The sequence below is a fragment of the Sus scrofa genome, chromosome 2, assembly GCF_000003025.6.
Source record: "Sus scrofa isolate TJ Tabasco breed Duroc chromosome 2, Sscrofa11.1, whole genome shotgun sequence".
NCBI classification, from domain to species: Eukaryota; Metazoa; Chordata; class Mammalia; order Artiodactyla; family Suidae; genus Sus; species Sus scrofa.
In genome coordinates, this window is record NC_010444.4 from 49,452,550 (window position 1) to 49,478,209 (window position 25,660).

General features: G+C 35.1%; 1 protein-coding gene across 3 annotated transcripts in view; it reads left to right on the top strand.

The window, feature by feature from the left end:
• SBF2 (SET binding factor 2) overlaps positions 1–25,660 on the top strand; it is a 449,069-nt gene that overhangs the window by 209,811 nt on the left and 213,598 nt on the right. For all 3 annotated transcript variants that reach the window (XM_003122980.5, XM_005661131.3, XM_013994573.2), the window contains 2 exons: positions 3,972–4,109; positions 23,999–24,121. In XM_003122980.5, coding sequence (XP_003123028.2) covers positions 3,972–4,109; positions 23,999–24,121 — 261 coding nt within the window. The remainder of the gene's footprint in view (positions 1–3,971; positions 4,110–23,998; positions 24,122–25,660) is intronic.

Below are 25,660 nucleotides of genomic sequence, written 5' to 3' on the forward strand. Positions count from 1 at the left end.
AAAATCCTCTAAGTTCTACCTATTCATATCTCTAACTCCAACCTCAGGCAACCAATCATCTTTTTGGCTTCCTCCATAGTTTTGCATTTTCCAGAATGTTATGTAGTTGGTATTGTTTCATATGTAGCCATTTTGGATTTGTGTCTTTTACTTAGTAACCTGCATTTACGTTTCCTCCATGTTTTTTCATGGCTTGATAGCTCATTCCTTTTCAGGGTAGAATAATATTCCATCATATGGATGTGCCACAGTTTATCCATTCACTTACTAAAGGACGTCTTTGTTGCTTCGAAGTTATGAATAGGTTGCTTTAGACACTCATGTCTAGGTTTTTGGGTAAACATATGTTCGTAATTCCTTTGGGTAAACACAAGAAGCAGAATTGCTGAATCTTATCATAAAAGTATGTTTAGTTTTATAAGAAACTGCAACACTGTTTTCCAAAGTGGCTGTACCATCTTGCATTCCCACCAGCAATAAATAAATGAGAGTTCCTGTTGCACCACATCTTGTTAGCATTTGGCACTGGCAGTGTTTTGTATTTTGGCCATTCTAATATGTGTGTGATGGTATCTCCTTGTTTGAATTTGCCATTCCCTAGTGAAATATGATATTGAACATCTTTTCATATGCTTATTTGCCCTGTGTATATCTTTTTTTGGAAAGGTGTCTATTCAGATCTTTTGCCCCCTTTTTAATTGGGCTGCTCATTTTTTTATTGTTGAGTTTTAAGAATTCTTTGTATATTTGGGATGACAACACCTTATCAGATACTTGTTTTGCAAATATTTTCCTCCAATCCTTAGCTTGTTTTCTCTTTTCCCTTGACAGTACCTTTCACAGAGCAAAAGTTTTTAAACTTTAATGAAGTCTAGCTTATCAGTTATTTTGTGTTTCATTATTTTGGTGTTGTATCTAAAGAGTCATTGCCAAACCAGAGATCATCTAGATTTTCTCCTGTATCATCTTCTAGGAGTTTTATAGTTTTGTGTTTTACATTTGGGTACATAGTCCACTTTGAGTTATTTTTTGTGAAGGGTGTAAGGTCTGTGTCTAGATTCATTTTCTTGTTTTCAGAAGAATACAGTTGGTCCAGCACCATTTTCTTTAAAGTCTAACTTTCCCCCACTGTATTGCCTTTGATCCTTTGTCAGAGTTCAGTTGACTGCATTTTTGTCATCTCTTTCTGGGTTCTCTATTCTGCTTAATTGATTTTTTTTTTCCCCACCAGTTCCACACTATCTTGATTACTGTAGCTTTATAATAAGCCTTAAAGTCTGATAGTGTCAATCCTCAAACTTCGTTCTCCTTCAGTATCGTGTTGATCATTCTGGGTCCTTTGCTTCTCCATAAACTTTAACATTAGTTTTTCAGTATCAGTAAAATAATTTGCTGGAATTTGGATTGGGATTGCATTGAATCTGTAGATCAAACTAGGGAGAGCTGATACTTCACAATATTGAGTCTTACTATTGATGAACATGGAATATCTCTCTACTTAGTTCTTTGATTTCTTTTGTCAGTTTTGTAGTTTTTCTTATATAGATCTTGTACACAATTTATTAGATTTATACCTAAGTAATTCATTTTGGGGAGGTGCTAAGGTATATAGATTGTATGCTTTTAATTTCAAGTAACACTTGTTCATTGTTGGTGTGTATAGGAGAGCACAGGATACAACCTTACATCCTGGAAATTGCTATAATTGCTTATTACTTTCAAATTTTCTACATCGACAGTAATGTCATCTGGTAACAAAGACAGTTACATTTCTTCCTTCTTAATTTTTATACTGTTTATTTTCCTTTTTTGGTTAATTGAATTAGCTTGGACTTTGATTACAGTTTGGAAAAGGTATGGTTAAGTGGGAACATCCTTGCCTTGTTCCTAATCTTAGCTAGAAGGCTTCTAATTTCTTAGCATCACGTGTGATGTTATCTGTAGGTTTTTTGTAAATATTCTCTTTCAAGTTAGAGAACTCCTCTATTTGTTTGCTGACAGTGTTGTTTTTTTTTTCCTTTTGATCTTTTTTTTTTTTTTATTTCCCCAATACAGTATTTTTTTTCTGTACAGGATGATGACCCAGTTACACATACATGTATACATTCTTTTTTCTCATATTATCATTTAATCATGAATGGGTGTTAGATTTTCTCAAATTCTTTTTCTGCATCTATTGGTATGATCATGTAATTTTTCTTGTTTAGCTTCTTGATGTGATTCATTGACTTTCAAATGCTGAACCAGCCCTGCATACCTGGAATGAATCTTAATTTGGTCATAGTATATAATTCTTTTGATATATTGTTATATTTGATCTGCAAATATTTTGTTGAGGGGTTTTGCATCTGTGTTCATGAGAGATACTGATGTGTAGTTTTGTTATAATTTCTTTCTCTGGTTTTGGCATTAGGGTAATGCTGGATTTATAGAATGAGTCAGGAAATATTTCCTTTGCTTCAGTCTTTCGAATAGATTGAAGAGAATGTTTTAGTTTCATCTTAAATGTTTGGAAGAATTCTCCAGTGAACCCATTTGGGCCTGATACTTCTATTTCAGATGGTTATTAACTACTGATTCAGTTTCTTCAATAAATATAGATCTATTCAGCTGGTCTTTTTCTTCCTGTGTGAGTTTTATCAGATTGTTTCTCTTAAGAAATTGGTCTTTTTCATCTAGATTATCAAGTTTGTGGGCATAGAGTTATGCATAATATTCCTTTATTTATTTTTTATATCTGTGGAATCTATAATGACTCCTTTTTACTTCCGATATTTGTTTTTTTGTGTGTTTTTTTGTTTTGTTTTGTTTTTTGCCATTTCTTGGGCCACTCCCGCGGTATATGGAGGTTGCCAGGCTAGGGGTCGAATTGGAGCTATAGCCCCCGGCCTACACCAGACCCAGAGCAACTCAGGATCTGAGCCGCGTCTGCAGCCTGCACCACAGCTCATGGCAACACCGGATCCTTAACCCACTGAGCAAGGCCAGGGATTGAACCCACAACCTCATGGTTCCTAGTTGGATTCATTAACCTCTGAGCCATGATGGGAACTCCTACTTCTGATATTTGTAATTCGTATCTTCTCCTGTGTTTAGTTTGCCTGGCTAGAAGCTTGTCAATTTCACTGTTCTTTTCAAAGAACAAGCTTTAGGTTTTAATTTTTTCTGTAGATTTCCTATTATAAATTTCATTGATATCTGCTCTGACTTTATTTTTTTCTCTTCTGCTTGCTTTGGATTTAATTTTCTCTTTTTCTAGTTTCCTGAGATAAAACTTAGATTATTGATTATAGCTCTTTCTTCCTTTCTAATATGTGAATTCAGTGCTATAATTTTCCCTCTATTCACTGCTTTTGCTGAATTTCACAAATGTTACTGTATTTTCATTTTTAATTACCAAATATTTGAAAATTTCTTTTGAGAATTTTGTCTTTGACCCATGTGTTATTTAAGTGTATTGTTTAATCTCTAAGTATCTTGAGATTTTTCCAGCTGTCTTTCAGTTATTTATTTTTAGGTTAATTTTTTGTGGTCTGAGAGCATGCATTATTTGCTTCCTATTTTAAGTACATTAAAATGTATTTTATAGCCTATAATAATTTAAAAATAATTCTATTTTCCATCTGATAGATATTGAGCACTTTATCTTCAATTTATTTCATGATTTGTTTTAATGGTGAAAATGTTTCATCTTAGTTATGTGTTCCTATGTATGCCAACCCTTGGCCTCAGAATGAGTGGCATCTGTGGAAAATGTAGGCTTTATTGATAAAATGTATATGACAGTAGTGAAAGTATTCTATGTTATGAATATGTAAATGGTTTTTTAAAAAATACTGGCGAAAGTAATGTATCACATCAGTTGGAAATTTTTTCAAATGGGGAAACATTTAACATTTCTAAGAGATATATAAATGGTAAGTTTTCCTTATATTTTGGAAGTGTGATAACTTTTTTTCTATCCCATTTAGTTTTGTCAACCTGGCGGGTGGCAGCTGTCCAGAGAGAGGAAGCAGCCAACATTTTTTGTGGTGGTCCTGACAGATATTGACTCAGATCGACATTACTGCTCATGCCTAACCTTCTATGAGGCAGAGATCAATCTTCAGGTACAACAACTTTTATAGCCAAATCACACATAAAGGGCACCATTTAGGAATCTTTTTTATTATGTTATATTTGTTTTTGTTAAAACTACAAGTTTAGGTTCTGTGGATGACTTTAAAAACCTGAGGTACTATTTTGTTGAAGAAGAAAGCAAGAAGGTAAAATTATTGTCCAAGTTTAGTTATTTTCTTTAAGACTATTGATTATTATCTCAGTATTACTAAGAATAAGATATCTGTGAATTGCTTTATTAAGATTTGTATCCTCTCATGTCAAACCTATGAAAGAATCACATGGTGAAAGAATTAGTCCTTCTCCTGAGGTGTTTCACCACATATCGAACATTTAATCAAAATCTTTATACAAATCACTTATCACAGTGCTTGATATTATTTTTTAAGCACTGAAGTAAATGTTAACTCATTATCATTAGTGATGGTAGTATCAAAATAATGAGACTAAATTTAATAAGTTAGAACTATAGACATTAAAAATACTGGGTCTTTCAGAGTATTATTAGTTGGAATTCTGTCAATTTTAGACAACTGCATCTATTCTCTCTAATTTATTCAGAAAAGGATTTATGACAGAGCTTTGGGCAATTTATGTAATTTCATGAGTGAGAGACCCAGGGTACTAGAGACTTGCCTTGCTTGGGACTGTTTTGGTAGAAACCAAACTTTGTCCAGCTTTCACCAACTCGACCCTTATGATGTTGCATACCAGACAATATAACCTTTATAATAGTTGCCCTGAAATATCCATTCTCCCATCTGTAGCTACTATCACACATTGGTGACTCTTGCTTTAAGTTTCATACCTTCTGGAAGTTGGATTGCAGGTAGGTCCCACTCTCACTGCAAAGGAATCAGGAAAATATTTTTGTGGCTGTTACTTGTTTGATTATTTTGCTTTCAAGTTCTATGGTACATGAAGGAAACTATAAAGGAGTTTGGAGGATGTTGAGTGAGAGTTATCTGCTCTACTTTGTGCTACATACAGATGAATGATAGTGTCACCACGAGGAAAAAGGATTGGCTTGCTTTCTGAAATGGCCTCACAAAAGGAGCATTTGTTATTTTTGTCACTTTAATTAAATGCCAAAATCTGAATTTTCTGGATCCAGGAATCTGATTTTTTAGTACAAGAGGAGATGAGCCATCTTGCATGGCACAGATTCACATTATCCAAGTTCATTAGACTGATGTATTAAAACCAGCATGGTAGTTGTTGATTTTATAGTGATATGCATCATCTATGTTGTCAACACATTTCTCCTTGTCAGGTCTTTGTGGGAAGTCATCAAAATCAGAAGCATTTTGCTTGTAGAATCAAACTAAGGAATATTTAATTTCAGATTTTAACACCTTCCAGATTAACCCAATCCACTGTTTATGAATTGATCCTTGAACAACATGGATTTGAACTGCATGGGTTCATTTATTCATGGATTTTTTTTCCAATAAATATGTAGTAGATAGTACTACACTATCCATGATTAGTTGAATCTCTGGATGTAGAGGGTCAACTATAAAGTTCTATGTGGGTTTTTGACTTCATAGGTGGTCAGTGCCCCTAAACCTTGCATTATTTGTTCAGGGCCAACTGCTTTTGAAATTAGAGATTATGTTGTCAGTGGGGACAGAAAGCTTTGATGCTTTGATTCTAGTTATTTCTGTCCCGCATAGTGTCTGGGTAAATGTTGCCAACAAATAGCTTATCCAGTTACCATTGATCAATTCAGTCTAAATAAGAAAGAAAGTTCTCCAGTTGCAAGCCTCTGTCTCTTTTAGGTGACTTTTCATTTCTTTGCTGATTTTTTTGAATATAAGTGAGTGCTAAGAATGCAGTATTTTATTTTCATATTCTTGAGGGTACCTCTTTACAGTTCCCTAGAATTATCTAATGAAACTAATTGTGATTATTTCCTCCTAATTGTGAAGGAGGAAGAATGAATTGTGTTCTTCCTCCTCTCTTCATCATTAATAACCCCCTTCTCCCCAGAATTCTCACAAAAGTAATACATTAAGACAGTGTAGAGGGTTCCAGTACAAGAGGGTGACATAGGAAGCTCCTGAACTCAGTTACTGCAATGGACACACCAAATCCAAAGCTACACACAGCAATTTCTGCCAAAAGAAATCCGAAAACTAACTGAGCAATTCCTGTATATCAGTTGAGAAAATACTCAGACTGAAGTGAGTAGGAAAGGCTGAGTACAATCTCAGTGTAAACCCCACCCTTGGCTCAGCAGCATGCAGTCAGGAAGAAACTTACAACTTCCAGCTCCTCCCTGAGGTGAGAAGGGTTGGAACCCAACGTCTGGCCCCCATCTTTTTAGATTTCCACCTGAGGAATGGGCCTCCAAAACTCCTAGCTCTGAAAGACAATGAGACCTATCAGACTATAACAAAGAGTGCTTAGAATTTCTATTTGTGACTCAGTAGGTTAAGAACCCAATGCTGTCTCTCTGAGGATGTGGGTTGATCTTCGACCTCATTGGGTTAAGGATCCTTCAGCTCAGATCCAGTGTTTCTGAGGCTGTGGTGTAGGCCTCAGGCAGCTCTGACTCAGCCCCTAACCTGGGAACTTGCGTATGTCACAGGTGTGGCCATAAGAAACGCAACAACAAAAAATAAACCCCCAAAGAGTTCTTAATGAGGTTTTAAGGATTCCGTTGCTCAGTATGGAGGAAACAGAGAGAAACACCCATCTCTCAGTCGTTCCCTGAAAGAGTACTGCTTGCATACCTTAAAAACTACTGCCTGAGGGGCATGTTTCTTACTTAGCACACGTTTAGGGGCTAATTTAGATTCTCCCTGGAGACCAGGAAGTATAGAAGATGCCATCTATATTCTCTCTAGCCTGCTTCAGTTTACTGGTTTCTCCTTGGAAGGAGCTGTGCACGTGTCTGGTGCCCCCCCCCCCCCCGATTTTCCATCTGCCATCCAAGGATGGCACACATTTTTTTAAAAAAGCCTTTGGTTCTCTGGCCAGCAGGAATTGAGCTCCTAAGGCCCACAGGATTGTGGAAATCAAAGTTCTGAACTGGCTATCCACCCTCCACCCCACCCCACCCCCCACCATCCAGGTCTCAACGCAGAGGGAAGAGACAGAAACACTCATCTCCCAGACTCCTCTGAAAGGTAGATATATGTGTATACACTAAAAAATGCTACCTGAGGTTCTGGCTTCTAGTCTGCCTGAATCCAGGTACTGACTGTTATTCTTCCCTTTGGAACACTGACAGGTCTTGATACACTCTCAACTACAGGGTGTGCTAAGAGTATAGTAGGCTGCTTGGACAATCATAAGCATTCAACAGACAACCAAGAGCTAGGGAAGGTTTGAATAATAAGCTTCATCTCCTATAAGAGGCCACTCCTTCAAGACTGAGAAGTGGATGTTTATCTAATGCATAGTAACCAACACAAAGAGTCAAAGAAAAAGAAGAAACAGGAATATGTTCCAAACAAAAGAACAGGTAAAACCTCAGAGAAAGACATCAACAAAGTAGAGTTAAGTGATTTACCTGATAAAGAGTTTAGAATAATGGTAATAAAATGCTCACCAAGCTCAGAATAAGAATGGATGAACAAAGTGAGAATTTAAACAAAGGAATAGAAAGTATAACAAAATACAAAATAAAATTCTCAGAGCTGAAGAGTATAATGAGTATAATAAGTGAACTGAAAAGTACAGTAGAAGGATTCAGCAGCACACTAGATGATACAAAAGAAAGTATCAGTTTACATGAGGACAAGACAGTGGAAGTCACTCAATTAAAACAGCAAGCTACAGCTCCGATTAGACCCCCTAGCCTGGGAACCTCCATGTGCCGTGAGTGTGGCCCTAAAAAAAAATAAAGAAAAGAAAAAGAAAAAAGAAAGCTAGAGTAGCTCTACTTAAATAAGAAAAAATAGACTTTAAGCCAAAAACTGTAATGAGAAACAAAGAAGGTCATTTTATAATGATAAAGTAGTCAACCAATCAAGAGAATGTAAGTGTAAATATTTATGCACCTATTATCAGAACACCAAAATATATAAAGCAAATAAAAACTGATCTGAAGGTAAAGATTTTTTTTTTTTTTTTTTTTTTTTTTGTCTTTTTGTATTTTTAGGGCCATACCTGTGGCATATGGAGGTTTCCAGGCTAGGGGTCTAAACAGAGCTGTAGCTGCTGGCCTATGCCAGAGCCACAGCAACGCCAGATCTGAGCCATATCTGTGACCTACACCACAGCTCATGGCAACGCTGGATCCTTAACCCACTGAGTGAGGCCAGGCATCGAACCTGCAATCTCATGATTCCTAGTCAGATTCGTTTCTGCTGCGCCACGATAGGAACTCCCTGAAGGTAAAGATTGACAGCTTTACAGTAATAATAGAATACTTCAGTACCTCACATTCAACAGTGTATAGATCATCCAGACAGAAAATCAATAAAGGAAAGCTGGACTTAAACAAGATCAGATGGACCTAACAGACGTATACAGAATATTCCATACAACAGCAGCAGAATACGCATACTTCTCAAGTACACATGAAACATTGGCCAGTATAAATAATATGTTATGTCACAAAACAAATCAATGAATTTAAGAAGATGAAATCATATCAAGCTTATTTTCCAAACACAGAAATATAGAACTAGAAATCAGTTACAAGTGGAAAAGTGGAAAATTTACAAATATGTGGAGGTGAAACTTCATGCCACTGAATGGGCCAAAGACTAAACCAAAAGAGAAATTTTAAAAATAACTTGAGACAAATGAAAATAAAAAATACAACATATCAAAATTTATGGACTAACATAAAAGCAAAATCAGATATTAAGGGGAAAATTATAGCAATTAACACCTATATTAAGAAAAAAGTAAGAACTCAATAAGCAACTCAGATTTACAATTTAAAGAACTAGAAAAAGAATAAACTAAGCCCAAAATTAACAGAAGGAAGGAAATAAAGATCATAGTGGAAATAAACAGAGTTAAAAAGACAATAGAACAAATAAATTAATGAAATTAAGCAGATTTTTTTAAAAGATAAACAAAATTGACAAACCTTTAGTTATATGCAGAGGGACAAAAAGGGAAAATAAAATTAGAAATGAATGAGGAGATGTTAGATCTCATAAAGCACAAAGAATCATAAGACTATTATGAATAAATACACAGCAACAAATTGGAGAATCTAGAAGAAATGAATAAATTCCTGTTAAAATAGAACCTACCAAGCCTGAATCATGAAAAATAAAAAGTATGAACAGACCAAGAGTAGTAAAGATATTGAATTGGTAATCAGAAACATCCTACTAAGGAAAAGTTGAGGACCAGATGTCTTTACTTGTCAATTCTACTATACATTTAAAGAGGAATTAATAACAATCCTTCTCAGAGTTCCTGCTTTGGTATGGTGGGTTAAGAATCCAGCTGCAGTGACTCAGGTCACCACAGAGGTATGGGTTTGATCCCTGGCCCAGTACAGTGGGTTAAGGACTCTGGTGCTACTGCAAATGCGGCATGCAGCTTACAGCTGGTCCAGGAACTCCCATGTGCCACAGGTGCGACCATAAAATAAATTTTTAAAAGAATTCTTCTCAAATTCTTCTAGAAAAGAGAAGAGAGAACACTGGCAAACTTATTTTACAAGGCCAGCACAACCCCTGATACCAAAGAGAGACCTGGGCACTACAAGAATAGGAAACTACAGGACAGGCCATGTCCCTGATAAACATGGATGCAAAATCCTCAACAAAATATTAGCAAACCAAATTCACCAGTACATTAAAAGGATCATACAGCATGATCAAGTGGGATTTATGCCTGGATGCTGGGTTCAACATATGTAGATCACTGAATGTGATCCACCACATTAACAAAATTAAGGATGCAATACATATGATCTTCTTAATAAGAAAACATATATCAATATTCAACATCCATCCATGATAAAACTGTCAAGAAATTGGGTATAGAGTGAGCATACTTTAACATCAATAAAGGTCTTTTATGACAATTCCACTGCTAACATCATACTTAATGTTGAAAGCTGAAAGCTTTTCCTCTAAGAACCAGTACTAGTCAAAAATGCTCATTCTTGGAGTTCTCATTGTAGCTCAGTGTTAATGAAGAGGCTAGTATCCATGACGATGTGAGTTCGATCCCTGGCCTTCCTCAGTTCGTTAAAGATCTGGTGTAGGTCACAGGTACGGCCCTAAAAAAGCAAAATAAATAAAAAAGAATGCTCATTCTTGCTGCCGTTACTTAACATAGTACTGGATGTCCTAGCTAGAGGAATTAGTTAAGAAAACAAAATATAAGGCATTTGAATCAGAAAGGAAGAAATAAAACTGCTTATATTTGTTGATGATACGGCATTATATATAAAAAAAAAAACCCTATGAATTCTATGAAGTTGCAGGATATAAAATTGATAAGCAAAAATTAAGGGTTTTTATATGTTAACAACAAATTTATCAGGAAGAGAAATGAATATGGTTCTATTTGTAATTGCATGAAAAAGAATAAATATCTAGGTATAACTTTACCAAAGAAGTAAAAACTCTGTATCCTGCAAACTATGTAAGACATTAATGAAATAAATTGAAGAGGAAACAAATAAATGGAAAAGTATCCTAAGCTAATGGATTGGAAGAATTAATAATGTTGAAATGTCCATATTACACTTAAGAAATTTATATATGTAGTGCAATCCGTATCAAACTTCCAATGGCATATTTCACAGAAATAAAACAAAGAATCCTAAAATTCATATGGAACTGAAAAAGACCCTGAATTGCCAAAGTTTTCTTGAGAAAGTAGATTAAAGTTGGAGTCACACTTCCTAATTTCATAGTATGTTGCAGAACTGTATTTATCAAACTATATGGTATTGGTATAATAACAGACACATAGGTCAATACACAGCCCAGAAATAAACCGAGGTGTATATGATCAGTTAATTTGCAACAGAAGAGCCAAGGATGTACAATAGTGAAAGGATAGTCTATTTGATAAATGGTATTTGGAAAATTGGAGAGCCATATGCTAAAGAATAAAACAGAATCCGTCTTACACCATACACAAAAATAAGTTCAAAATAGATTAAGCTTTGAATGTAAGACCTGAAACTAAGTAAATGCTAAAAGAAAACTTGGAAGGTAAGCTCCTTAACAAAGGTCTTGACAATGACAACAAAAGCAAAAATAAATGGGACTGCATGAAGCTAAAAGGCTCTGCACAGCAAAGGAAACCATGAACAAAATCAAAAGACAGCCTTCTGAATGGAAAAAAATACTTGCAAACCACATATCTGGTAAGAGGTTAATGCACAAAATATATAAAGAACTCTTACAACTCAATAGCAAAAAAAAAAAACAAACAGTCCAATTATTAAATGAGCAAAAGATGTGAATAGATACCTTTCCAAAGAAGTCATACAAGTACATGAAAAGATACTCAACATCACTAATTATCAGAGAAATGGAAATCACCATCACAATATCACCTCATACCTGTTAGAATGGCAATTATCAAATAGATAAGCAATAGTGCGTGTAGGTAAGACTGTGGATGAAAGGGAACCCTTGTAAACTGTTGGTAGAAAGTGAATTGGTGCAACCACTATGGAAAAAGCTATGGAGGTTCTTCAAAAAATTAAAATTAGAACCACCTTATAATCCAGCAGCCCCACATCTGGGTATGTATCCAAAGGAAATGAAACAAGGATGTTTAAGAAGATCTACATTCCTATGTATATTGCAGCATTATTCACAATAGCCAAGATATGGCAACAAGCTAAGTGTCCATCAATAGTTAAGTGGATAATTTTTTTTATACATGCATACATACACACTCATTGAATGGAATATTCAGCCATAGGAAATCCTGCTGTTTATAACAACATGGATGGACTTAAAAGGGTACTATGCTAAATGAAATAAGTCAGACAGAGTAAGACAATTCCACATGGTATCTATATATAGAATCTAAAAAAAAAAAAAGTCCAACTCAGAGAAATAAAAGAGTAGAATGGTGGTCACCAGGAGTTGAAGAGTTGGGAAATAAGGAGAGGTTGGTAAAAGGGTACAAAAATTCAACTATAAGATTAATAAGGTCTGCTCAACATCACCAATTATTAGAGAAATGCATATCAAAACTACAATGAGCTACCACCACACGCCAGTTCAAATGACCATCATTGATAAGTCAACAAATAACAAATGCTAGAGACAAAAGGGAACCCTCCTACACTGTGATGGGAATGTAAATTGGTGCAAACACTATGGAAAACAGTAAAACTAAATATATAGAACTGCCATATGATCCAGTAATCCCACTCCTGGGCATATATCCAGACAAAGCTTCATTCAGAAAGATACATGCACCCCTGTGTTTATTGCAGCAATAGCCAAGACATGGAAACAACCTAAATGTCCATCAACAGATAAATGGATTAAGGTGTGGTACATGTATACAAGGGAATACTACTCAGCCATAAAAAGAACAAAATGCCATTTGCAACAACATGGATGTAACTAGAGATTCTCATTCTAAGTGAAATAAATCAGAAGGAGAAAGACAAGTATCATATGATATCATTTGTATGTGGAATCTAAAATATGGCACAAGTGAACCTATTTCGAATGCAAAAGCAGACTCACAGACTTAACAGATTTGTGGTCGCCAAAGAGAAGGGGAAGGAGGGAATGGGATAGAGGTTGGGGTAGATGCAAACTATTACATTTAGAATGGATAAGCAATGAAGTCCTACTGTATAGTGTAGGAAACTATACACAATCTCTTGGGTTAGAACATGATGGAAGATAATATAAGAAAAGGATTGTATATGTATGTATGACTGGGTCACTTTGCTGTATAAATTGGGACAGTATTGTAAATCAACTATACTTTAATAAAAAAATACATTTTTAAAAGAATATGAGAATAAAAGGATTAAAAATTTTAAAAAAGGTTAGTAAGATTTGAGGATCTGTACTAAAACATGATGACACAGTTGATAACACTAATTTGTATAAGTAAAATTTACTAAAAGTAGATCTTAAATGTTTTCATACCTCCCAAAAAAGATATCCAGTGGTAGATTATTAAGTAACTAGATTGGGGAAACCTTTTACAGTGCATCCATATATCAAACCACCATTCTAAATATCTTAAAATATTGTCAATTATGCCTTAAAATAATGTCAATTATGATAAGACAGTTTAGCAGGTACAAAGAGATTCTAGGAAGCCCAGTTAAACGTCTAGTGTAGAAGTATTTATAAAGGACATTATAACAGGTGTTTATACAGAGCCAGAAATTCTTGGATATTTTTCAGGCTTTTCATTTGGAAATAACTTCAAACTTATGGAAAAGTTATAAGAATATTGCAAAAACATGTATGCCCTTTACGTACATTGGCCCATTTAAAATATTTTGTCCCATTTCTTTATTTTCAAAAATAACGTATCTTTAATAGACCCTGCCTTCCTTACTTTACTCTTTTTATACACACACACACACACACACAAACACGCACACACACAAGATTTTTTCTGAACTATTTGAGACAAATTTGTGTGCATTATTTCCCTTTGCCCTGAAATCTTCAGTATATATTTCAAAGGAATAAGTATCTTCTTATATAAATAGTATGGTTATCAATATCAAGAAATCAATATCCATATTATACTTTAAACTAACATCCCTATTTCAGTTTTGTCATTTGACCTAGTATTTTTTATGTCCCCCCCCCGCCTTTTTTTTGTCCTCCTCTATAGGATGTAGTTTTTGTTTGTGTTTTGCTTTTTCAGGTTACACTCATGACCTATAGAAGCTCCCAGGCTAGGGGTGAATTGGAGCTGCAGCTGCCAGCCTACGCTACAGCCACAGCAATACCAGATCGGAGCCATGTCTGCCACCTATAGCACATCTTTTTGGCAACGCTGGGTCCTTAACCTACTAAGCGAGGCCAGGGATCGAACCTGCATCCTCATGGATAATAGTCATGTTCATAACCTGCTGAGCCACAACAGGAACTCCAGGATGTTGTTTGAAGTTGTGTATTGCATTTAATTATCATTTCTCTTTTTACCTCTGGAATAGCTACTCGGCTTTTGACATTTTCAAATAATGACAGTCCCAATGCCTCTTTTAACATAATGCTTAATATTTATTGTTTCCTTGCTGTCTCTCATCTTTAGACTCAGATTATACATCAGTAGTGAGAATACTAAGCATAGGTACTGAGGGCCCACATCTGGAAGTACACAATGTCTGTCAGCTACCCATCCCACCCTTTACTGATGGTGTTCTTTTTGAGTACCTGGTCTGGTGATTGTCAGATATCTCTGTTGTATAGTTGCTTTTTTGCTTGTTTTTGCTTGCAACTGATAAGCAATGTGTGGTAAGATAGTTTGAGACAACGCAAATATTGTGTTACTCATTTATAATGCCCCTTGGCTATGTATAACATTTAGTGATTGTTCTTGGCTGTGCCAATTTTTATCATGATGATTACAAAATGATTATTTTCCAACTATATACCCCTTCGTTACCTTTATCAGTCAGCATTTGACATTTGTCTTTTCTGTCTTTGTGAGCTGTAGACTCATGAATTCCTGTTTCCTTTTTCTTCAATAATACATAATTAATGGTTTTTACTGTTTTAGTGCACAGATTGTCCAAATTTTGACCAATGGACACCCCTTCAGAGTGGTTCCTGTATTCTCTTAACAAGGCCCATCTGGGTTTTTTAAAGCATTTTTTAAACTTTCTGGTATAACAAGCTGACCTAGGTTCATCTTATTTTTTCCCTGCCTCATGCTTAAAATCAGCTAAGGAGCCTTGGCTCATTTGAGTAGGGATTAATATTAAAAATGAAGATTGGGGTTCTTATATATTTGGAATCAAAGTTTGAAAATTATGTGTCATTTTAGCTCGGATACTCTATTTGCAATTTTAACTGGATCCAAACATTATAATTTATTTAGTATTTACAGTCATCTTATAGAAAGTTACAGAAAGAATATGCTTCTTACGAGTTTTCCCAAGATTCTGAAAATGTGTATTATGTTATAAAAGTTCTGTCTGCTGTATAATTACACTTAGGTAGTAAATGCTAGTCCGAATTATGTTACAGCTTTTCTGTGTGATAAACACTTGAGAGGTAATATCTTTTGTAATTGGTCCAAAAAATGGTATAAATAATGAGGTAATATTTGAAAAAGATGGCCCAAATAATGTTCCTATTTTTTATGTGAACAGTTAACTGTGTCCCTCTTTTTTTTTTTTTTTGATATTTTCCTTTTGTTTTTGGATCATATTGTCAGTTCAAAAATAGATATTTTAATTCTCATTTGGTGTGAATTACTTCATACTAAATATAATGTGACACATTATTTGGAAGGCCAAAGAAGAGAATTTAGGGACACAAACCATCCACAGTATAATTGTTCAACTTTAAAAATGTTGGCTCTTTTCTAAGATTCAGTAACACTGTTAAACTTTTGAAAACATATTTCCCAATTTTTCAACTGGGCAGTGTGGGGTTTTTTTGTTTGTTTGTTTGGGTTTTTTTTTTTCTTTCTTTCTTTCTTTTTTGTCTTTTTAGGGCTGCGCCTGTGGCATATGGAAGTTCCCAGACTAGGGGTCAAATCAGAGCTGCAGCTGCTGGCCTACACCACAGCTCTGGCAATGCCAGATCCTTAACCAACTTGCAAGACCAGGATAGAACCTGCATCTTCAAAGATACCAGTCAGATACCAGTTTACAATGGGAACTCCTGGGCAATTTTTAAGTTTTTAAGTAATCAGTAAAATATGGTAGCTGTGAGGTTGCTTATATGACTTTAGTTTTTTAAATGTGTTTATGAACCAATAATGATGTAATTCAGAGTAAAAAGACATTTGGCATGTCAGCAAACAAAATGTGATCAAAGAAAGGGGTGAAATAAATGAATGTACTTTGCAATAACACTGATACATAGTAGGTGCACAATGAAGGCTTATTTTCTTCATTTTTTATTGTGGAAACTCTGAAACAGAATTAATTATCAGCACTTTGATAATCTTTTAAAATCTAAATCCTTGATTTTTTTTTAAAGGGATACATTTTAAATCAAACCCAGACACTGTATTTTACCTGTAAAAATTTTTGTAATGTATGTCTAACTGGCAAAGGCTTCTTTTTTACATTACCAATCTGTCATTATAATTTAACAAAATTAATCGTAGTTTTGAAAAATCCCTTAATATTACTTAATATCCAACTTATGTATTTTAAAAAAATTTTAAAAATTGTTTCTGGAGTTCCCGTCATGGCGCAGTGGTTAATGAATCCGACTAGGAACCATGAGGTTGCGGGTTCGATCCCTGACCTTGCTCAGTGGGTTAACATTCCAGCGTTGCTGTGAGCTGTGGTGTAGGTCGCAGATGCGGCTCGGATCCCGCGTTGCTGTGGCTCTGGCGTAGGCTGGCAGCTGCAGCTCCGATTGGACCCCTAGCCTGGGAACCTCCATATGCTGCGGGAGCGGCCCAAGAAATGGCAAAAAGACAACAACCAACCAACCAAACAAACAAACAAAAAAAATTGTTTCAGAAATGTTCCACACATTATATTTGATTGATACTTCTTAAATTTTGTCTGTAAGAGTCCCCCTCTTGGTGGTGGTAGGGAAGCTGGGTCATTTGTCCTGTGGAATGCTCAACGTTCTGGATTTGGCTGATTAATTCTTAATGTTATTTTTTAACTTGTACCTCTATTCTTTATAGTTTCCATAAAGTAATATTTAGACCTAGAGGCTTGATTGGCTTCACGTTCAATTGTTAAAGCAAGACTGTATGAGAGGTTGTACTGTACTTCCTATTGTGTCACATCAAGAGGAACTTATTTTCCAGCAGTTCTATTTTTAGTAATGTTAAAATGGATTTGTGGGCTTGGGGTAGTACCAGCCTTTCACTTTATAGTTTGGGATCGATTGATGATCATTGCCTAAATACATTATTTCAGTAGCAATGTAAAAAGGTAATTTCCTCATTCTGTTTTTCCTTTTGTATTTGTTAACTGGAATTTAACTGTTAAATAGAACTTTCATTGACTACATTTTGATAGAAAAGATAATTATTTATCCTTACTTTTTTTCAATTTTTAGCATGGTATATTGGTACCCTTGCAGTTTTTAGTAGTGACCAATTTAAAAAATTATTGTGATGAACTTATATAGATTTTGGGGTATTTTGTGAGTTGCAGTCAACCCTGGAATTTATTTATCTTGATTATTAGTCTTTGACAGATTCTTTACCTTTTGACTACTGTGAACAGACTCATTTTGTACATTTTCCTGATGCAAAATAAAGAATATCATTTCTCCAGGGAGCCCTGGTTTCCTTTACTGGTAAATAGTATTTAATAAGTTCTTGATGGTATAAATGAATCATTAACACTGCAATGATGCTTAGTACATTGACTGGCATATAGAATATATGTTACAGTTATTGTTTTCTTTTATATTCTCATATTAATTAGCTTAGAATTGTGATTCTTTTTTTTTTTTTTTTTCTTTTTTCTCTACACCCGCAGCATGCGGAGGTTCCCAGGCCAGGGATCAAATCTGCACCACAGTAATGACAATGGTGGGTCCTTAACCACTAGGCCACCAGGGGACTCTTAGAACCATGATTCTTAGAGTGTGGTTTGTGGATTAGCATTATTAGTGTCACTGGAAAACTTGTTAAAAATATAAATTCTCAGAGTCTACCTTGCCTGTACTGAATCAGAAATTTTAGAGGGAGATATAGAAATTTGTTTTTGCAAGTCTGCAATAATTTTCTTGCATGCTAAAATTTGAGGGCCACTGATCAAGGGTAGGTTCTGAACTGAAGACTAGTAGCCTGATTTGTCTGAAACCTTGTCCTAAAAGGTGTATTTCTCACGTAGTCATTATTTTCATCTGGTGAGAATGGGCAATAGGCAGTTCTACAGCACCTTAGCTCACAGCAGCCTTGTCTATTTTATAATCTTTTCAAATCTTATGTTACTTTATGAAATGTGAAATGAATTAATGAGACAGATGTCAAATATAATAATATATTTATGAAATGAGCATTATATTTACCTATCCTTCTAAGGATATAGAACATACAGATATATATATATTTCAGTTTCATACATTTTTCTGTCCTAAAATAGCTTTGACAACCTTCCCCAGCATGTGTTATATAAGGCACTAGATCCTTCAGAAGCTCTGCAATAAAGAGGTTTTCATTGGTCCAGTAAGTTCGAGAAATATTTTATATCTACTGTGCTTGGCATTAATATTTGCATATCAAAATCTTAGAAATCCTTCAGTAAAGAAACTTTTTCTTTTTTTGCTTTTTAGGGCTGTACCTGTGGCATTTAGAAATTACCAGGCTAGGGGTTGAATTGGAGCAACAGCTGCCAGCCTACACCACAGTCACAGCAGTGCCAGATCCAAGCCGCCTCTATGACCTACACTTCAGCTCATGGCAATGTTGGATCCTTAACCTATTGAGCAGGGCCAGGGGTAGAACCCGCATCCTCATGGATACTTGTCAGGTACTAGTCAGGTTTGTTACTGCTGAGCCACAACGGGAACTCCAAGAAACCTTTTTTTGTTGTTGTTAATTTTAGGGCTGTACCCATGGCATAGGGAGGATCCCAGGCTAGGGTTCAGATTGGAGCTGTAGCCAGTGGCCTATACCACACAACCATGCCAGATCCAAGCCGCATCTGCAACTTATACCACAGCTCACAGAAACACTGGATCCTTAATCCACTGAGCTAGGCCAGGGATCGAACCTGTGTCCTCATGGATACTAGTCAGATTTGTTTCCACTGAGCCATGACGGGAACTCCAAGAAACCTTTTTAATTTAGCTTAAATTACTGTTTATAAAAATTTTTGATTAGGAGATCATTTTGCTAAGAAGTATCTGTTAGCTTCCTGCAGAAAATACTTTGGAAAATGATGCCTTGTAAACATATATGTATTTAATATATTAAAACGTTTTAATATATATATTAAAAACTTATGGACTGTGTGCCACTTAAAAATAGGAAGATTTTTGGGTGAATATATGGTAGCCCTACAGAAAATCTGTTCTACTTTTGGAGTAATGTAGCATCCAGAAGGTATTGATATTCTCTTTGCTAGAGGCAAGTAGATTCTGAATTGAAGACTGGTGGCCTGATTTGTCTGAAGCCTTGTCCTAAAATGTGTATTTCTCATGTAGTCATTATTTTCTGGACCAGTGCAAGGACAAACTAGGTTTTTTCATGTGGAGATGTCAACATTATTAAGGGATTATTTGGCGAGAAATAAAGAAGTTTTCAAGGGTAGTTGTGGACCTTACAGAATTTTGCAATTACCTAGACTCATTTATTTCCAATTTTGGAAAATTTTAAAGTCCTTAAATTGCTTAGCTGAGGCAACTTTATATAATGATGCACTGTAATGAATTACTGAAAGGAAATGTAGAACGGGGAATTTTTTGCTTGCGTAATTTCTTTCTTCCTCCTTTTTTTTTTTTTGCTTTTTATTAGGGCCACACCCTCAGCATATGGAGGTTCCCAGGCAAGGGGTCAAGTCGGAGCCATAGCTGCTGGCCTATGCCACAGCCACAGCAATGCCAGATCTGAGCCATGTCAGCGACCTACACCACAGCTCATGGCAATGTTGGATCCTTAACCCAGTGAGCGAGGCCAAGGATCGAACCCACAACCTCATGGTGCCTAGTCGAATTCATTTCCACTGCACCATGATGGGAACTCCTCTTCCTCCTTTTTTAAACTGTTTAAAAAAATTTCATAGGGAGAGTTCTAGTATGAAATATTTTGGTGAAAATGAACTTAGCATGGACAATACTGGTTGCAGCTAGTTTCAAGATGGAAGTGACAGGAATCAAACATAGGAATGCAACAAAGAAGAGGCTGTAGTGTTCATCCTGACTAATAGGACAAGCTTCTTATGCCTATCTATCATATGGAATTATTCCATAAAATCAGAACTCTAATAATGATTTTTACCATTTTTGTCTCAGGATACGTTTAAAGGGTAATAATACTTGGGGCAGATTGCTATGGTGGCTACTTTTATATCATATTATTGAAGCATAGAGACTAAGAGAGTGACATAGAATGTAAACTACATAGAAGCTGGGAATTACACTAGCAGATGTAATGGGTCATTATAATAGGTAGAAAAAATATCAGTAAATGGGCAATTTGCAGCACATGCTTTTGATACATGTATGAGATAAGATGACCTTGCAGGTCAATGTGAAGCAATTCATAAACAGTTTTTAAGGTAAATTTGTATCTCTAATGGAACCTACTAAAACCAAGGAATAATCTTAGTTTAGTAGACGGCTTGTAAATGCTGTTCAATGAGATAAAATATGTGAAAATGTTTTATACTATAAAATATTAAATTTCAAATCATTATGTAGTACATTTATGGCCTGTGTTTTTAATTTCCTGCTTATTTTTTAAGTTTCTCACATCATTTCTATGTGAAAATTTGTCATTATAAAACATAAACAAGGAGTTCCCATCGTGGCTCAGTGGTTAACGAATCTGACTAGGAACCATGAGGTTGCGGGTTCACTCCCTGGCCTTGCTCAGTGGCTTAAGGATCCGGCGTTGCTGTGAGCTGTTGCAGACGCAGCTTGGATCCCGCATTGATGTGGCTCTGGCCTAGACCAGCGGCTACAGCTCTGATTAGACCCCTAGCCTGGGAACCTCCATATGCCCTGGGAGCGGCCCAAGAAATGGCAAAAAGGCAAAAAAACAAAAACAAAAACAAAACAACAAAAACCAAAAACATAAACAAATAAAGCTAATGTCACTATATAGTTATTCCACAAAAGGTATTCTAGCATCCATAAAGAAGAAATATTCCCTTACATGATAAAATACTTATAGAAAAATTTAATCCAAACTACCACAGTACCATCTCCTCAAAAAAAACCTTATTTTAAACAAGTTTTTTTTTTAATTGTCTTAGAAAAAAGGAATATGAATTTTCTCTCAACTTGGGACATTGTATTATAGGAGAGCCACTGGAATGTGGGATGGAAATCCTGTGAAATTGGATTGTGATGATCATTATACAACTACAGATGTGATAAATTCATTGAGTAATAAAAAGAAAAAGGAATAATAGCATCTTATGATTTGTAGCACAGTTACAAAGAAAAGGTCAAAATCTGTAAGTGATGGAAAGAAAAATGCAATCATTTTTATTTAATATCAACATTATATTGGGCCTTTTTTTCTTTCTTGTTAATAATTGTTCCAGTTAATGAGTGTTTAATTAAAGGATAGCTTTGAGAAATGACCAACGCATTCTATTTTATGTTTTGGTCAAAGCAGGTTAATGGTTATTTATATGAAATGATTATGTACTTACCCAAGCTGACTTTTAATGGTACTCTAGGGCAATATCACAATCTCATAAAAATGTGGGTAGCTTTATCTCTTTCAGGAATTTCAGTCATTCTTTTGTCCTGTAAGAAAAAAAAATTGTTAGTAATCCATAAAGAAAATGATTCATTAAGTGCAGAAATCTTTGGTAAATTCATATTCATCACATTTTTATTATTTCTAAGAATTCCAGGAACCACCCAACCTAGTTTTAGCTTTTGCTTTGTAGCAAATGAAAATCTTTCAAGAGCATATGGATCTTATCACATATAAAAAGTAAACAGATAGTTCCCTTTGGATATGTGCATTCCGTAGACATCTAATACTCAGTTATATCTTACTGTGTAGAAACTCTATAGAGGCTCCAAAGGAGATAGAAAAAACACTTGGCCTCCATGTATGGAGGAGAAACTTCCCTTGGTAAAATACTCAGAAAATTATTCTGAGAAAATTTGTTCCTGCATGAATGCTGTGAACAAAGATTAATTATCAACTATGTGCTCAGCTTTTGTTTTAGAAACTGGGAAATCATCAGTGAACAAAACAGAAATCCTGATCGTAATGGAGCACGTTCTAGTAGAGGAGAAAAACAATCTAAAAACCAGGATAAGTGAAGTGAATAATATGTTGGTTGGTAACAAGTGCCATGGAGAAATATAAAATGTGGAAGAGGGGTATAGGGAGTGTTAGGGCATTACAATTTCAAGTAGGATGCCAGCAAAGGTTTAAAAGAGATGTTGCTTGAATGAAGACCTAACAGAGATGAGGGGATTCTATGTTATATCTATTCCAGGCAAAAGAATAACAAACATGTACTTAAGACCCTTACCTGGGAGCATGCCCAGCATGTTTTGAGGAGCAACAAGAAACCAAGGTGGGGCTAAAGAGGAATCGAGTGGACTAAAGCAGACTGTTAAAATAATCCAGACAAGTGATAATAGTGGTTCACAGTACTTGTGGTAGCAGTGGAGGTGTTGAGAAGTCAGGATTGGTGTCACTTTGGATGCAGGTTATGACAGAGAAAGGAATCAGAATTTTTTATTCTTATTTTTTATTTTATTGAAGTGTAATTGATTTATAATGTGTTACTTTCTGCTGTACAGCAAAGTGATTCAGATATACATACACATTCTTTTTCATATTCTTTTCCATTATGGTTTATCACAATCAGGAGTTTTGATTTGCTAAGTGTAAGGGTAGAATTTACATTAACTGAGATAGGGAATACTGCAGGAGGAGCCTAGTTTGGGGAGAAAGATTAGAGCTATGTTTTGGACATGTTTGAGATACCTATTAATCATCTAAGTGGAGAAGTCAAGCACGCAGTTGAATGTGGCATTTTGTGGCATTTGGGGGAGAGAATTGTTGGGAAAAATAAGTATGAGCAAGTATGTGATATGTTGAGGAATTGTGCTAAGAATTAATAGTAGGTGAAAAATCAGTAAAGGAAAGGCTTCAGGAGAAAAGGTAAAGTTTAAGCTGGGCCTTTGATTAACAAAAAGGAAAGAGAAGAGGATTCTAGTTAAAGAAAATGTCCTAACATCTTAGAATATCATGTAGAAATAAATCTGAATGCTTTATATCACTTTAGATTTTTTTTTTCTCTTTTCACTTGAAACTTTTATAGTGAATTGTATAGTATTACAGAACAATAAGCACACAGAAAATGTTTGTTGACTCATAAATGATAGTAATATTTTTCAAAGTTCATTAACCAGCATTTAATCACTGAAAACTTATGGTTTTTAAAAACTGTAGATGTTTTTATTATGCTAAAATATGCATGACATAAGCCTTACCTTTTCAGTGATTTTTAATTGTACATTTCAGTGGCACTAGGTACATTACAAAGCTTAGTTTTATGTATAAAATACTCTCTCTTTTCAAAAAATCAACATTGTTCCCTCTGAGCAAAAAGAATTTGAGCTGATTGGGCTTTACTTCTAAGAACATTGAGCACTCTGCAAGATAATCCTAAATGATTATCACTTTTGTTTTCAAAGATTAAGAGAACCCCCCAAAATCAAAATTAATGCCTTACTGCTCAAACATATTTTTTTTTTCTTTTCTTGAAAACGGAATTTCCATTTAAGCCACTGTCATTTGTAGTTGTTTGGGTCACTATTTAAGAATATGTCTTATTTACCTTTAGTTACTGTACCTCACACAGAAACCAAATACTCAAACTTGCGATACATACCTGGAGCCTAAGGAGTTTTCAGAAATGAACTAAGCATTCCTTGTTTCATAGTTACTTTGCCTACTTGCTTCTTAGATTCTTCTCAAAGTATATTCTTTATTTTTAGTTTGAGTTTTGTAAATCATATTTTATAATTAATTTTGGATTTTACAAATTTCATGAAAGTGTGTGAAATGTCTATCTTATGTAAGTTATAAGCCTAGGAAATTGCCTGTCTGTTGATTACACTATCTCTTTCTTTAGGGAACAAAGAAGGAAGAGATTGAAGGTGAAGTGGAAGTGTCTGGTTTAATTCAACCTGCAGAAGTGTTTGCTCCCAAAAGCCTGGTGCTGGTATCCAGATTAGATTATCCAGAAATTTTCAGGGTAAAGAACTCATAGTTGTCATTATTGATTTGTATTATTATATAAATCTGTTTTGAGTGAACCATAGTAACAAGTTCTTTGTATCTTAAATATCTTTAAAGTGATTAGGAATTCATCATTAAAACACAGTTAGTGTGAACAGAAGAGATTATTTCATGTTGGATGAAATAAATACCTGAGTAAATTAACATGAGTATTTAAATGTCTAAGGATATAGTGTTTATTTTAAAATAAGTTTCGTGTTTACTGACTACAACATTTAGGAATCCTGAAAAAATCATTTGATTCCTTGTAGTAGTTTTAAAATGCAGTAGTAATGTAACAACTGTGTGGGGTTTGGGGTTTTTGTTTTTGTTTTTTGTTTTGCTTTTTAGGGCCGCACTTGTGGCACATGGAAGTTCCCAGGCTAAGGGTCTAATCAGAGCTGTAGCTGCTGGTCTGTGCCACAGCAACACAGGATCCAAGCCATGTCTGTGACCTACATACTCCACAGTTCACGGCAATGCTGGATCCTTAGCCCCTTGAGTGAGGCCGGGGATTGAATCCTGAATGTTCATAGATACTAGTCGGGTTCATTACCGCCAAGCCACAATGGGAACTCCTGTTTTGTTTTGTTTTTTAATGGCCTCATCCTCAGCATATGGAAGTTCTTAGGCTAGGGATTGAATCTAAGCCACAGAAGCTGTGACAACGCCAGATCCTTTAGCCCACTGCACTGGGCCTGGGATTGAACCCACACCTCTGCAGCAACCCAAACTGCTGCAGTCAGATTCTTAAGCCACGGTGCCACAGTGGGAACTCCCAACTTTGTGTGTTTTTATTCATCTTCTTCTGAGGAGTCCAGGTTCAAGCGAATAGGATTGATATTTGTGATTTTTAAATAGTTCTGATCATACTACTATCATCATAGCTTTAAAATATTGCTTACTTTCAGATATATTATTTTTTTAGATACTTAGAATTTTCAAATGTAGAAAAAATTTAGTTATAAATAAGTATAAGCTTTGAAAGAAGAGGGCTTATTTTTCTAATTTCAGTTGCTATCTTTAGTGATAGTAATGCTGACCATTGCCCAAGATCACAGATCTTCTTTGGAAAGTATAAACTATACATTAAAATTTTTTAGGGACCTGGGAAGTCAATACATAATTACTGGAGAACTTTTCCTTATTGTTGAGATTATATGTATTCTTAATGTCAGTATTTCAGTCATAGGTAACTCCTAACAAATGCTAATTTTTCAGTTACAAGTTTTAATAAGCTGAAATATTCATAATTCCATTTTATCTTGCATTTTACCACCTACCTTCTTCTGAGCTTAAATGTTAATCATATCTTGTGTCTATTTTGCTATTCTTTGTAATAATTCACGTTAAGTTAAATTTTTATGTAGAATAAATGTTCTGAAATAAGAAAATAAGATAAAGTTTCTAAATTTTTATCTTGAAATTTCAAGTTTTGCAAAGTAAGTTGAGATAGAAACAGTTTTAAGGCCTACAGATTTGCTAAAGTGGTTATCTGAACACAAACACCTGTTTT